At 44.0% G+C, this 14,841-nt stretch overlaps 2 protein-coding genes across 7 annotated transcripts in view; one reads left to right on the forward strand and one right to left on the reverse strand.

The window, feature by feature from the left end:
- Positions 1–14,841, forward strand: part of STX8 (syntaxin 8) — a 120,741-nt gene that overhangs the window by 102,306 nt on the left and 3,594 nt on the right. The window lies entirely within an intron of this gene.
- The window catches only part of NTN1 (netrin 1), a 127,896-nt gene that overhangs the window by 24,016 nt on the left and 89,039 nt on the right, over positions 1–14,841 (reverse strand). For 4 of the 6 annotated variants that reach the window (XM_077924318.1, XM_077924319.1, XM_077924320.1 and 1 more), the window contains exons 4-5: positions 12,027–12,176; positions 10,550–10,603 (exon numbers count right to left, since the gene is read on the reverse strand). In XM_077924318.1, coding sequence (XP_077780444.1) covers positions 10,550–10,603; positions 12,027–12,176 — 204 coding nt within the window. The remainder of the gene's footprint in view (positions 1–10,549; positions 10,604–12,026; positions 12,177–14,841) is intronic. The other 2 variants (XM_077924322.1, XM_077924321.1) reach the window with 1 other exon arrangement.

Consider the following 14,841-nt stretch of genomic DNA (forward strand, 5'->3'; position numbering starts at 1 on the left):
TCTACTCTTTGTACAGGGCTTATCAGTATTTTCAAATGTTTAATACATAAATAACAGAAACAAACAAATAAATATCTATTTACTTTTGGCCTGGCTAAACATGTCCAGACTTCCTTAAACCTTCTAGCAGCTGGAGAATGGAAGTAAGAAACAAGAACATAGTTCAATAGCCATCTGGTTTTTACTTGCTTGCTTTGTAGCAGTAGAGACAATGGCTAAACCAAATGGATTTCCTCCACAGTTTGGCACTAGCTAAGGCCCGTACCAGCTGCTCCCCCATTATCACCTTTTAAAGTGTGCAAGGCTGCCTCAGTCTTGCAACTGGGCAGCATTTGTGCAGACATGTCATTTATAACAAGCTATACAAGTAACCAGAGCCAACTGTTATGTGAAAGCACTAGCTCTCACAAACAGGCTCTAAAACCTGACAGTGGTCTTCCCCGAATCCCAGAGCGATTGCGGGGTGACACTATTTTGCTAGTCCTAAATTGTATGTGCAAAATTACATTCTATGTTGCAGGTGCAGTTCATATGCTCAAGGTGATTCCGAGGAGGCTGGCTAGATAATTCTACAGATTCACTAGAGCAGAGTTACAGCTTTTGTCCTGAGAAATGCTAATTCACTGATACCAGCTCCCTCTGAGCCACACTGGATATTCTAAAGAAGCACACTTCCTCTCCCCATGCTTCCATGTCTCACACAAAGCAGGGTAAATTGGCCCTGCCCTTCATAGATATTTTCCCCACTGTGTTTGTTCCTGCAGTGGAAGAACACCCAGCTGACCCATGGGGGTGAATATGCACCACACCCCTTTGGATGAGATCTAGGAGAATGGAAAGGGGGAAGTTTGGCTTCCTCTCTCTTGCCACTTCTACAGCATGCCTGGCATGGCTCCTGCTCTGTTCGTCGTGTTTGAGCAGCTTTGTAGTGCTTCTTATTAGTAACTGTAACTTCCTAATTCTGAATTTTAAATTATTTGTAACCTGCCTTGGGATCTGCTGGTGAAGGGCCTGTAATAAATTTAACAACAACAATTGCAGAGACATATAATCTATTTTAAGAACAAAAGTCCTACTGAAGTCAGGTTGCAGGGTTCTGCTGCTCAAACTGGTTCAAGTGCCCTTGGTATGTAAAGCGTGGTTGGTATGTAAAGTTAGGGCAGAAGAAGATGTGCCAGATGCAAACAGGGAGCTGAAGTGAACAAGTAAAGCTCCATGAACCCTGCAGCAATCCCAGCAAAGCATAACTGCTATTAACCTCACCCTTGGAACAAGACCGAACAAATAAGCCCCTAGCTATATCCTTTCTTCTTGCTGAGCAAGATTGATTGAAAAACAAATTGGCGCAAATAAGGCATGAAATTAGATTAAAGCCTCTCACTTGGGGCTGCCAGGACGGAAATCAAGACTTGGGCAGGCTTCTGTGGGAGCCGAGGCACCATTAATAAATCTGTCTGTGGCCCCTCCTTGTCCCCGCAGCCTTACAGCCCAAGAGAATATACTCATAGCCACCACAGTATTATAATCAAGCAGAAAGAGTTTTCTTCTTGTTCATGGGTTGCCAAATGATAGTTCATGAGGGTGTACTTGTGAACTGCTGTGTGCTGGCAAATTTAAGAGTTCCTGATTACGGCTCCCTTTAAGGAATACAACCCTGCTGATTTCAGATCTGCCCAGTTAAAAGCAAGAATAGGAAACCAATTTGATGAGATTTTTCCTACTGTCTGAACATAGGGCAGATTTTCTGCCTTGCCTGTCATTTGCAGATGACGGGGAACACAGACAGGAATAAGAAACAAGTGAAAGGTGAGTTGAATCTTTTAGAAACCTTGCAAGATGGCGGGTAGCAGAAGGGGGAGTGCACAATCATCTGCTCCCTGGGCTCCCCAAATTACCCCAAAACAACAATTGTCCAAGTATTCAGCTCACCCTTCCAAGGGCTGGAATACACCTCCCATCTTTCAATCCAATGCAAGTCCAACTGTGCAAGACTTTAGCATATGAAAAGAAGCAGCAAAATGTTAGTCCAAGGATAGATAGAAAATAGTATGTGGTCAAGAGTGGGACAATGAGTTGAACTGGATGCCACGGGGACCGTAGAAGTTTCTGTTTCTTGAGTGGCAGCAGTACTTCTTTAAAATTCTTATTCACCCTTCAGAGGCTTCTAGAAGCAGAGAACATACTGCTGGGGCTCCAGAAAGGAAAGTGATACCATCACACTGAAACTGGGTTTAAGAGAACAAAAAAGGAAGGTGGGTTACACTTGGGATTACTTCAGCCCTGGCCATCAGGGGTTTGCACATTTTGTCTGGTCTAGATAGCCTGCTAAAATTTGTGATTGCCAGATTCCTGACCCTTCACTAGCAGGGGAGGGGCAGTGTCTTACCGCTTATGTGTTCCAGAAAACAGTCTGGAGGCACATGATACAATAACCTTGATTAAGCAAAGCAGTTCTGATCCTTGTCAGTGCCTGCATGGCACACTGATTGTGAATCCATGTATGTTAACTTGCATCCCACCACAGAACAAAAACAAGGCATACAGGTAATAAAACAACTATGTTGAGCTTCAGAGGCAATCCAGGCACTTGGAAGTGTGGTGTGAGATAATGGATGATCTGCTTCCTTTCTGTACTGAGCTTCAAGCTCCAGAGAAGAGCCGGAGCACATCCATATTTCACTGCACTTCCAAGAGTAGCAAATCCAGAGTAATACTACCAGTTTAAGAGAAGGGACTTGCATGAGTAACTGATGGCAGACTCTGCTCAATAGATTTTTGCTACACAAAATTTCATTCATGTTTCCTGGTTCACCCCACGGCTAAAAGTGCAAGCTGCCTATGTGACATTCATAAAGCCAATCTTGAAGTGAAATCATTATACCATCTTTGGTTCCCACCTACTTTTTACAGTGGTACCTCGGGATGCGAACGGGATCCATTCCGGGATCCGTTCCGGAATGTAAGACACGACTGCGCGTGCACAGGTCACGTTTTGCCACTTCCGCGCATGCACATGACATCATTTTGATGGTCTGCACATGCACAAGCGGCGAAACCTGAAAGTAACGCACTCCGTTACTTCCGGGTTGCCGCAGAGCGCAACCTGAAAGCGCTCAACCTGAAGCACATTCAACCCGAGGTATGACTGTATTTGGGTTGGGTTGGGGAGTAAATTTACATATGGGACCTCCCTTCGGAACAAACATTTTATTTTTAAATCATGCATCAACCCCTCTCTCACCCCCACCCCAAAACGATGATACAATTATTGGGAATTAGAATAGTATTGTAAAAGAATTGTGGGAAAGTGGCATATTAAAAATGCACATCTATTTTAAATGACAATGAAGAATTTCTACTATATGGAAGTGTTTCAGAGGAGAATGGAATGCAGTTGTCAAGGGTACCCACACCTGTTTCCTTCCCTTCTAGCTTCTATCAAGATGCCCTATTGTGGAAAAGCAACCATATCCACCCGCAAAACCAAAGCAGAATGAAAGGGCTCAAACCCAGAGGTGGCGGTGGGGTGTACAAAGGACTTTGCTTTATGTTTGACAGCAAGTCATAGCCCCCGGTGGGCGCCTTCTAACCCTTGTCATGACCTTCGGCTCCCTCCATTGTAAGGGGGCTCCATTGTGAAGTGTTCTTGCTGAAAGCAAGGGGATAGCGTTAACTTGCTGAATGCCATTTTGGGCTCTCTCCCATTAGGGTATGAAGGCAGGAAGGACAAGGAGCAGCCAAGATGTTTTGTTATTAAAGCATGAGCGTACTGCTTAGCACCGGAGTATCTCATTCAGAGCCCACTGCAGCAGCATCTGTCTTCCCCACTTTGCTGCTTCATCATATCAGAGCTCAAATGGAGGTATCACAAGGTACTTCACATTTCAGAAAGCAAGGAAACTGGAATCCAACAGAACCCTGCAACATGATAACAATAGGGGCAGGGATGGGAAGCCTGTGGTCCTTCGGATGTTGTTGGATAATGACCATGGTAAATGGTCAGACATGATGCAAGTTGTAATCCAACAGCATCTGGAGGACTAAAGGTTCCCTGCTAGGGAATACTTCGTGTGCATTTTCAACTACATTTCTGATATTTCTGCTTAGATGCTTCAACATAGTCTCAAGTTCAGTGTGACCAAAAACAAACTTCTCATCTTCCCTCCCAAGCCATCATCTCTTTGTCCGTTACCAGTGTCACCATACACCCAGTTGACCAGGCACAAAGCCTTGGTGTTCTATTTGATATACTTCCCTTCCCTTTGCCTCCCAAAATTATTCAGCTCTCTCAAAACTTTGACTTTTTGGCCCTCATCTTTAAGTCTCTTCTTGTCTTCAGCATTCAAAACCTTCCATAGCCTCATCTGTCCTTGTTTCTGCACATATTTTGCAAGAGATCATTTTGTCTAGCTCTACCATCCTCAGCCATTCAAAGGTATCCTTGCTACCTGAAGTAACATTTTCCCTTGCTGCTCCTTATGACTGGACTTCCTCCCACATGGGACTTAGTACCAAGAAACAAGCATAGGATTGAGCGTCCTCATGCATATTTGTACTAGTTGCACACCTTTCACATGACAAGTGGCAGAGCCATAGCTATGGGGGTAGCCAAGTTTTTTTGCCCTGGGTGAAGCCTCCAGAGGGGTGCCATTGAGGTTCCCTGCCTCTCTGTGTGTGTGTGTACACAAATGCGCATGGGAGGGGGTACCAAAGTGAGTCTTTGACCCGGGTGAAATAAAGCCTAGTTTCTTCCCTGCAAGTGGCTAGATAAGAGTCTGGCAGGTAGCCCTGTCAGAAAAACTAATTTGCCATGCCCAGCTTGCAGGGGGAACCACAAAAAAGACTCATTCTATGCTATATGACACCCATTCATCGACTTTATCAGCAAACAGTGGGATTTATGCCTACTCCCAACAGCCCATACAACTTTCTGGAGAGGTCTAATCCTTCATGTAGCTGATCCTGTGTAAAATGACAATCCCACTGCAAATGTTAATTAAATGTATTTTCATGTTAAAAGTTTAATAAAAATATTTGTTGGGGTGTGTGTGGAAATTGTGCTGGTTGCATGTCAGATGAAACAACTCTAAACCACCAACCTACAGTATCATTCTAATCTGAATTGTCATGTATTTAATTTAGAACATGAATTTGTATTTTACAAAGTATAACAATGCTAGTGGCAAGGTCAGTCAACATAGCCATTCCAGAGTCACAGTGGTTCGCCTTCCTGATTATCAGGAAAAATACCAGAGTTTTCTCCCCACCTTCTCTCTCCTACCCCCATTTCTCTCAGCTAAAGTGTTTATGGAACTGCAAAATGAGGAAATCGAAAGGCCAAATGCAGCCCATCTCCAGGGGCAGAGAAAGAATGTTCCCTACAGTATGGCCTCTGGGCTGTTGTCCTGCCCAGCTTAGGTCAGTCCAAGCATTTGCGTAACTGCATTATATCACAGCTGCTGCAAATGAAGCACACAGATAGCCAAGATAGAGCAGGTCATATCTTACACTATTCTGCTCCTATACTTTGTGGGAAATCCTAGGAACATGATAAGACCTACAGGAAACCCTAGCCCTACAACAGAGCAAAGAATTTTTTCCAGTTATTATTTCCAGTAGCTGCCCAGGGTATACAGATTAGCCTTTCGAGCAGCAGCAATTCTATAATCCAGGAAAGAATTTGCAGCCAGAAATGAATGACGCTAACAGCAACTGGTAGGGAAAACTGGCAAGGCAGGATGCTGGTGCACCAGAAGAGAGGTAAGTCGTGCTGAACTTCGTAATGTGGCTCACAGGCCAAGTTTGCCATATGGAATAATTCATTTAAGTCAATGACGGTTTGTTTAGCTGAAACAATCCATGTCTACAATCTCAGTTGGAATGCACTAAATCAGGGCTAGGCAAACTTCAGGGCTGGGGGCCATATTGGTTGGGGGCTGCATACCACTTGTGGTCAGGGCCAAGGCCAAAAAGTAGGCATGGCCACTCCCACTCCCCATTTTTTCTCTCTCTCTTTCTCTCTCCTCTTCATCAATCCATCCCCCTCTTCTCTCTCTGACATGCACACACGTACACACACACACAGAGACACACACATCCCTCACACAGACATGGCTGGTGTGCCTGTTTCTCAGCCAAATTCCTGCCTGGTCAGCCCCTTCAGAGTGAATGTCAGAGCATCTTCTAGTCATCTTGTCCAACAATACAATCCTCTGCTTGAAGCCAGAGCTATATTCCCATTCAGTAGCCCTCCACAGATATACCTGCTGCACAAGCCAGAGGCCAATGTGCTAGGAACAGAGCAAACCGACCACAGAAAAGTGCTTACATAGCAAACAGATTGAGATGACTCAAACAAACAACAGCCATAACATACGCAGACATACAAGCAAAAGCAAAAACGCACCCTGGAATCATTACATCTTTGGGGCAACATTTCTCAATTTATAGATTGATTCTCTACCACAAAAGTGACAAGTATAGCAGTGCACAATCATTATAAAACCTGCAGTACTGCCACTAACAAAGGCACAATACTAGGACAACAGGCACACCCCCACAGTGCAGCTACACTGAGAACATAATTGTAGAAAGAAACAGCAGAAGCCAACTCCTTGGTTACTCACTATACTGCCAAAAGAGAAAGAAAGAAAGAAAGAAAGAAAGAAAGAAAGAAAGAAAGAAAGAAAGAGAAGCAACGTATTAAAAACTGCCAGAAAAACGGCAGCAAAGGAGCCAACTGCTGGCAGAGCATTCCACAGGATGGGCTCCATCAGTAGGATATACTGGCCCTAAGACAAAGTTCTTCCCAGCCTCCTCCTCCAAGAATTTCAGATGGACTACAACACCCATCCAAAATGTTCAGTTCCAAAATGCTGGGGGTAGTTGATCTAGCCTGTACCCTGGTTTAAAGTTCATCACTCATACTGCTAACTGGGCCCAGAAGCTAACAGGAAGCCAGCAAAGCTAGAAGCAATTTTACCAAGACCTGTCATGAGTAACCTGTCAAAGATGAACTGCAGCATACAGTGGTGCCTCGCAAGACGAAATTAATTCGTTCCGCAAGTTTTTTCTTCTTGCGAGTTTTTCGTCTTGCGATGCACGGTTTCCCATAGGAATGCATTGAAAATCAATTAATGCGTTCCTAGGGAAACCGACTTCAGACCAGGTCCGGGGACAGTCTGTCCCCCGACCTCTTCTGAAGGCTGGGGGGGGGGGACAAGGGCTTTTCTTCCCACCCCCAGCATTTTAAAAAACCCCGGGACAGCGGAGGACTTCTCCGCTGTCCGGGGCGATCTTAAAATGCTGGCGGGCGGCATTTTAAAATCGCCCCGGACAGCGGAGGACTTCTCCGCTGTCCGGGGCGATTTAAAAGCCCCTGGGAAGGCAGGCAGGGAGGACAAAGACATTTGCCCCCCCGCCCTCCTTCAGAAGAGGTCCAGGACCTCTTCTGAAGGCTGGCGGGGGCGAAAGTCTTTGCTCCCCCCCGCCTGCCTTCAAAAGCTGTCCGGCCAAGGCTTCGCGGACCTCTCCGCAAGCAGCGGCAGCGCTGCCGCTGCTTGCGGTGAGTTGCCGGCATGCCGAAGCCTGCGCGCGCTGAGATCCGCGCGCCCAGGCTTCGCGGACCTCTCCGCAAGCAGCGGCAGCGCTGCCGCTGCTTGCGGTGAGTTGCCGGCATGCCGAAGCCTGCGCGCGCTGAGATCAGCGCGCCCAAGCTTCGCGGACCTCTCCGCAAGCAGCGGCAGCGCTGCCGCTGCTTGCTGAGTGTTGCCGGCATGCCGAAGCCTGCGTGTGCTGAGATCCGCGCGCCCAGGCTTCGCGGACCTCTCCGCAAGCAGCGGCAGCGCTGCTGCTGCTTGCTGAGTGTTGCCGGCATGCCGAAGCCTGCGTGCGCTGAGATCCGCGCGCCCAGGCTTCGCGGACCTCTCCGCAAGCAGCGGCAGCGCTGCCGCTGCTTGCGGTGAGTTGCCGGCATGCCGAAGCCTGCGCGCGCTGAGATCCGCGCGCCCAGGCTTCGCGGACCTCTCCTGCCTTCAAAAGCCGTCCGTGATAGCGGGAAGCGCTTCCCTGCTATCCCGGACTGCTTTTAAAATGCTGGCGGTGGGGAGCAAAGCCTTTCGGCCCCCGCCAGCCTTCCTGGACCTCTTCTGAAGGCCGGGGGGGGGGGGAAGGCTTTGCTCCCCACCGCTAGCATTTAAAAGAGGTCCCCGGAGATTTCCCTATGGGCTTTCGTCTTGCGAAGCAAGCCCATAGGGAAATTCGTTTTGCGAAGCGCCTCCAAAACAGAAAACCCTTTCGTCTAGCGGGTTTTCCGTCTTGCGAGGCGTTCGTCTTGCGGGGTACCACTGTATCATACTCCCCCAAACTTCCCACGTGTTTTTGAAGGTGCACTGCAATAACCAACGTGAGAGACTAAATCCTTGTCTAAGCAGCCACACGGCTATCCTATGAATTGCCCACCTGCCCATTGCTACCCTCCAGCAGCAAGACAAGGTCTAGGAGTAGAATTATAAAATGAGAGAGAAGTCGAAAATGTCCAGGTTGCTCAGCTTAAAATGTTCAGCAAGGCTGCTGGCTCAAAACGTTGGCAAAGAGCAATTTTATAAAAGCAAATGAATTTTAATTGCTTTTCCAGTCAAATGCAGATGTTATATAACTAAAGCAAACCCTGGTGCAGAACCAGCAATGGCAATGTTTTCTCTCTTTCACACTAAAGCTGGTCTTGGCTCGTGATCCATTTGAGATTTCTCTACAAAATATACATTCCATTTTCTTTCAGATTTGGAGCCACTTTCAACTTGAGCATTTATTTATATCCTGCCGTTCCTCCAAGGAGTTTGATTCCCCACATTGGCATTCATTCCCACATTTTATTATTCCAACGACCCTGTTTGGCAGATTAAACCTCGAGATAAGTGACAGGCCCAAGGTCACCCAGTGAGTTTCATGACTGAGGATTTGAAACTGAATGTTGCAGTCTGACCAGAGCACTCTATCCACAACAACACACACTCTTGAAGAAGTGCGGCAAAGTGATTCTGTCCAATGGGCTGCTACATATAACTTCCATCCAGATTTCTTCTTTTGGATTGCAATGTTCAGACAGCCCTCAGATTGCATTTAGGGGTGGCTGTGCTATCACCTGCGCTTATGCCAAGTGACATGTAGCCAAGACAGTGTTGTGGACTTCTGGGGAAGTGTGCAATGATGGAATCTGAAAGGTGCCACACTCCCAAGTGGGCTAGGCAGTCAAAGAAAAATGATAAAATACGGGAGCTCATCCTCTCTGACTAAAGTGGTGCTTAAAAACGTCAATAAAATTGCTACTGAAGGGATATCATGCACTTAGGGACCCACCGCCAATCAGATTGTTCAGTTTGGCTGAACTTTCCTTGTGCTTTTAAAGAGAAGGCGCCTTGTGCTGCAATCTGCTTCTGAAAAGATGGATTGTTCCATTGAAAATGATATACGCAGGGGAATGAATAAATAATAATTTTTTAAAATTTAGGAATCCAGGAGATACTGTTGCAAGTTTGAGTGTTTACTACTCCCTCTCCACCCTGTAAATAATTTTCTGTGAAAAGAGAATAAAAGCTTGCACTTCTATAGCTTTTAGCCTAAACTGAAAGTAGCAGATGACGACAAGAATAAATGAGTACCACAACAGTGATGTTGCTAATGTTCCTTAAAAGATACAATAATAACATATTTAAACAGCTGGTTCTTTACTTCCATCTGTCTGTCAAATTTGTTCTGCTCCAGGTCAGGCTACCCACAAGACTGTAAAATACCCAACCAAAGGTAATACATTACAGGCGTCTCCTCACTTACTCACTTACACAGAGTTTACATTCCCAGGTACTCCACATATACATGAAATCACATATAGTGGGGGACACCATCTAAAATGCCTGTAAACACCCTCTAAACCTCTGGAAACTCTTGAAAAGCCAGCAGCACTTACCAAACTGGCATGAATGGTGGCAATGGGGGCTCTCAGTTTTCCTCATCGCTAGAGGATGATGTTGAAAAAATGACAAGGGGGGCAGACTGGTCTCCTGAAGTACCAAACTCCACAAAATCTGCCAAACTCCACCACAATCACTCCCTCCAAAGCTTTCTCTCAAACTCTCCACAAGCCTCAAAGGTTGGTGCAAAGACTTCTGGGATTGCTAGCCATTCATTTCACACATATATTTTTTTGCCTTTTTCATGTCTTTTTGCAGTTTAAATCTATGTACTTAGTTATTTCCCAGAGCCTGTTTTTTCATACAATACTACACAAACACTATTTCTTTTGCTATGTAACAACCCGTTCTTGACATTTAATGTTAATTATTTTATTGTTAAATGAAAAAACCAAAATATTACGCTTATGACCTCCTCCTCACCTGCAGTAAAAAAAAGCCTTGAATAAGTTTCAGTTCTGCTTACTTTGTTGTTGCTATAACTTGGTCAGCAGATCTATCTTGTCTTTGGAACAGGATATTCTCCCCCCCCCCACACACACACACAATTTGAACAGGATAAAAACAAAAGTATAACATACCTGCAGGTTCTTCTGTGCTACTGGCCACCGTGGTGGGAGGAACAACAGGTATCTCTGTGGTAAAGAAGAAAAGGCAAACAAGGGAAGGATAAACAAGAAAAGGTAAAAGTTGTTACTCTCTCCAGGAATGAACGTTTTCACAAGTTCAAAAGTGGTCAGAAAAAAATGTGATTGTGCAAATGAACTTTCAGGGACCAGAGAGGGTGTTCAGCAAGTGTGTGCATGTACATTTTAGTGCAGCGCTAACCTAGAGTTAGCCTTCACCAAGCACATCTAGTTATGTCCATCTAAATACCATAGCAAACAAGAACAATGTCTCCAATGATTTTGATGTAATCAGGACTCCATCAGAGAAGAGAAAGGCATATATTTCCTGGAGCCATATTTGGTTCTAGGAATAATCTAATTTCAGTTCCTTGTAGTGAGTTCTAGAGTCTCATACTGTATGTGATGAAGAGGATCCATGATCAGATGTTTCTCACATCTTTTATTTTAAAGAAGCTGTAGGGAGAGGGCAGCTGCAGCGAGGTTGCTGCATCATATGCCTTCAGACCATAAATAATCCATAACAGTGTAAGAGTATGAAATTTTCGTGACTATTCCAGATTATCAGAAATGCATCCTGAGAAGTTATTCAAAGACTTGATTCTTTCAACCATGACCTTATTTATTTTTGCATTAGTATTAAGGAAACAGGGTAATGGCCATTATATGGCTGTTCTGTGTTTCTTTTTGGCTTTTCAAAGTTGCTTTGGTCTTTGATTTCTTTTTCTCTGTATGACAGAGACAGAACCAACTGCTTTGGTATGAAAGTTGCTCTGAACAATGATGGAACCCAGGCTAATGCTTTTAGGAGGAAAACATTGACTGCGCCCAAACATGATTTTAATCAAACATAATTTAAAAACAGTAATAGTTTATTGCTGGCATTGCTAGAAAAAATGGTTCTGCAACACAGAAAATCATGTTTTGAACTTTGAAACCTTTTGTTTAAGTGGGAACTTGTACTCGCATCACCTTACTAGTGTGATCAATAAGATATCTGTATAATTCATCCATATATTTATATACATAGAGACATGCAAAATGCAACCTGGACATACAACACACGGGGCCACTGCACAAATTACAGCTTTAATGGGTATACATTACACAGTTTCACTGTGTACTCACTAAACCTATCCCAGTTTCCAGGTTCATATACGTCTTTCCTTGCTGTTAGCCCCAGCTCTTCAGTGTGCATTTTCACTGCAAAAGCAAGTTGAAATAGTGGTGGAAGTGAATGTGCCTTAAAACCTGAAGTTTTAGGTTCACAATGTGGACCTGTAACTACTACCCATGAAAACTGCAATGTGAAAAGTGGCCGACAGTATCTCTAGCTAAATTAATTAAGTCTATCCAATCAGGTGTTAGTAAGCAGACCAGATTTAGGATCCATTACGTTATGGTACCAATGTTGGAAAGCGCATCCACCTACTTATGCAGGGGGCAATGGGAGATCTGCTTTGCTGGTAACCTTTGGCACATCGGTTGCAAGTGATGCCTGTCACGCCATCTTTGCAGGGACATTGCCCTGTGGTTTGATTACAGGTTTTTCCAGCTGCACCCACGGGATGGCAATCACATGCTGTGGGGGGAACACACAACAAGAGGATCAGAGGTGAGGAGCTGGAGAGGAAGGAAGGGTTTTCCAAAAAGAACAAGCATTTTCAACCAGCAAGAGTATCCAAAGACAGCAAGATTTTTTTGTAGCAGAGCTATAGGAATGAGGTGAGAGTAGCCAGTGCCCTGGACTGCAGGTATCATCTCATTCTAATAGCAGTGCTCTATAAGCACAGCAACTTTCCCCAGAAAATCTGAAAGCAACATGATGGACAATCAGTGCCAGCTACTACATTACACCACAAGGATTATTAATATACTTGTGGCCTAAAATGAATTTAAAAGTTTTAAAGCAGACATTTACTGCTGCTGAGTGGACCTGACTAATGCCACACCTAGAATTATTTCCCCACCATTCAATTTCTGTACGTTTGCTCTTTGTTCAGTGCTTCAGGAAATATTCTGTTCCAGCCTATCAGCCTCCAATCATCACAGCTGGTGGGAGCAAGAAGAAGAGGAAGGGTTTCCTTTTCTCTCTAGAGGTCATTTAAACACCTGTTCTGTAGCTGGAACAATAACTAAACTCAGCAGATTGTGGTGAATTCTCCTGGCTAAATTCCTGTTGAGCATTCAGGGGGAGCTCTGCTGAATCAAACCAATGGTCCATCATTAGCCAACAAGCGACAGCGATAAATTGTCAATAGCTAACCAGATGCCTCTTGAGAAGGCAAGCAAGGCATGAAAGCAATAACCCCACTCCTTTCCTTCAGCAGCTGGCATTCGAGAGGCATGCTGCCTTCGCAATCTAGTCAGGAAAGGGTTATGGCTCAGTTGTAGAGCACATACATTACATGCTAGAAGGTCCAAAGTTCAATCCCCAGCACCTCCACATTGAGCTGAAAAAGACCCTGGTCTGAAACCCTGAACAGCTGCTGCCGGTTTGTGGTACATGATCTAGCTATATGGTGCAACTCAGTTTTAGATAGCTTCCTATATTCCTTTATATCAGTGGAAAGGAACCTTTTCAGCCCAAGGGTTCTGTGACCCTTCTGATGGTCACATGCCAGTAAGGGCAAGAGGCAAAAATGGACAGAGCAACAAATGTAAATTTTACTTTCTATATATAAGACATAAACTCCTCTCTATCCTCCATCAGGACAAACAATGCATTAGAGTTCAAGGGCACATTCCAGCCAGGCAAAAATACTGAGTGTTAAGCAGAGCCAGTGATGAGTGTGGCCTGGGGAGAGTTCCAGGGGCCAGACAGAGAGGTCTGGAGGGCCACATTTGACCCCCTGGACCTGAGGTGCTCCACCTCTTCTATAAATAAGCACAGAGGATGCATATAACCATCATAACCAGTCAACATTAATTCTTCTTGCATTCTTTTCACTTTTAGAGTTAAGCTGCCTACTAAACCAGGACTCATGGGATTATGAAATGTTGTCATCCCACCTTTTGAAAACTTAATTCAACATTTAGAGCTAGCTGTTTGCTGAACCAGAGCCTACACAATTCAGATTATTTCTCATTTAAGTCTTTAAGATAAGCTTGACATTTCAGCTATTGAATCTTTATCAGTCATACTAGTCAGTCTCCAGTGATACAGCTCATGACAATCAAATTATCTGTGAATATGCATTTTACTGGGGTTGCATGGCTCTTGTTGGGGAAATCTAATATGTTTCAGCAGCAGGTATGTATAAGAATATTCAGTACTCATTGTTTACTTATTTTTGTCAGTCCCCTTATTAAATCTAGGTTTTCCCTCTTGAGGTGGACTTTTTTCTTTTCTTGTTGCTTTGCATTTGAAACATTCGTATTTTCAATGACACAGAGGTGTGATTCAAAGCTCAAAAATAGTGAATGAATGTGACACTTGGAAACCAAATTAAAGTCTAGCCTTGAGTTTATGGTCTAGGGTTGTTGTTTCTCTTTCTATCTCTGTCACTAAGATGTTCATAGTCATACATTCAGAAGTCCCAGAATCCATCTGTCAACAATGCTAGAACATGCTGGGATATGCCTGTCCAAAGACAGGTCGGTCAAGCCAGTTCACTAAATATGTCACAATAATTTCCAAACACTAATCTCTCTGTGTGTCAATGTATTGAAAGATACAGAAAAGACTAAATCTTCTGTCAAGCTAGATATTGATTTAGAATGTGACCATTTAACAGTGAAGGAGTAACAGAAGGAATTTACATTCTTTTAAGATCAACAGATTTTTGTTACACAGGAAGCTATACTTTGTCAAAGGAGACAAAGTTTACGAACTCAAGAAACACAATTTACCAGTATCAGAGATCATTTGCCTAAATGTATCTTACATATTTTTCACAAGTAAGCATTATTTTAGCTTTTATGGTATGTGTATTCATATACCTTGTATGTGCTGATTTGTCTTCATGTTCTAAAACAATCCTGTGTCACTTTGTATGGTTATGGCTTACTATTTATAGGAGTCTCCCCACCACCACTAGTGGGCTATGTGCATCATTTTCATATCTATATTTTATCACAGTGTATATTTTAAAAAGTTGTGTATAACTGGCTGTGAAACGAGCAACGATTCTGAATTCTAAGCATATTGCATTCATTTAGTGATAATATAATTATAAGGGTTTAAGCTGCAACAATATCATCATCATCATCGATTAAATTTGTATACCACCCTTTATCTGAGGATC

Source organism: Podarcis muralis, chromosome 2 (genome assembly GCF_964188315.1).
Source record: "Podarcis muralis chromosome 2, rPodMur119.hap1.1, whole genome shotgun sequence".
Lineage (NCBI taxonomy): Eukaryota > Metazoa > Chordata > Lepidosauria > Squamata > Lacertidae > Podarcis > Podarcis muralis.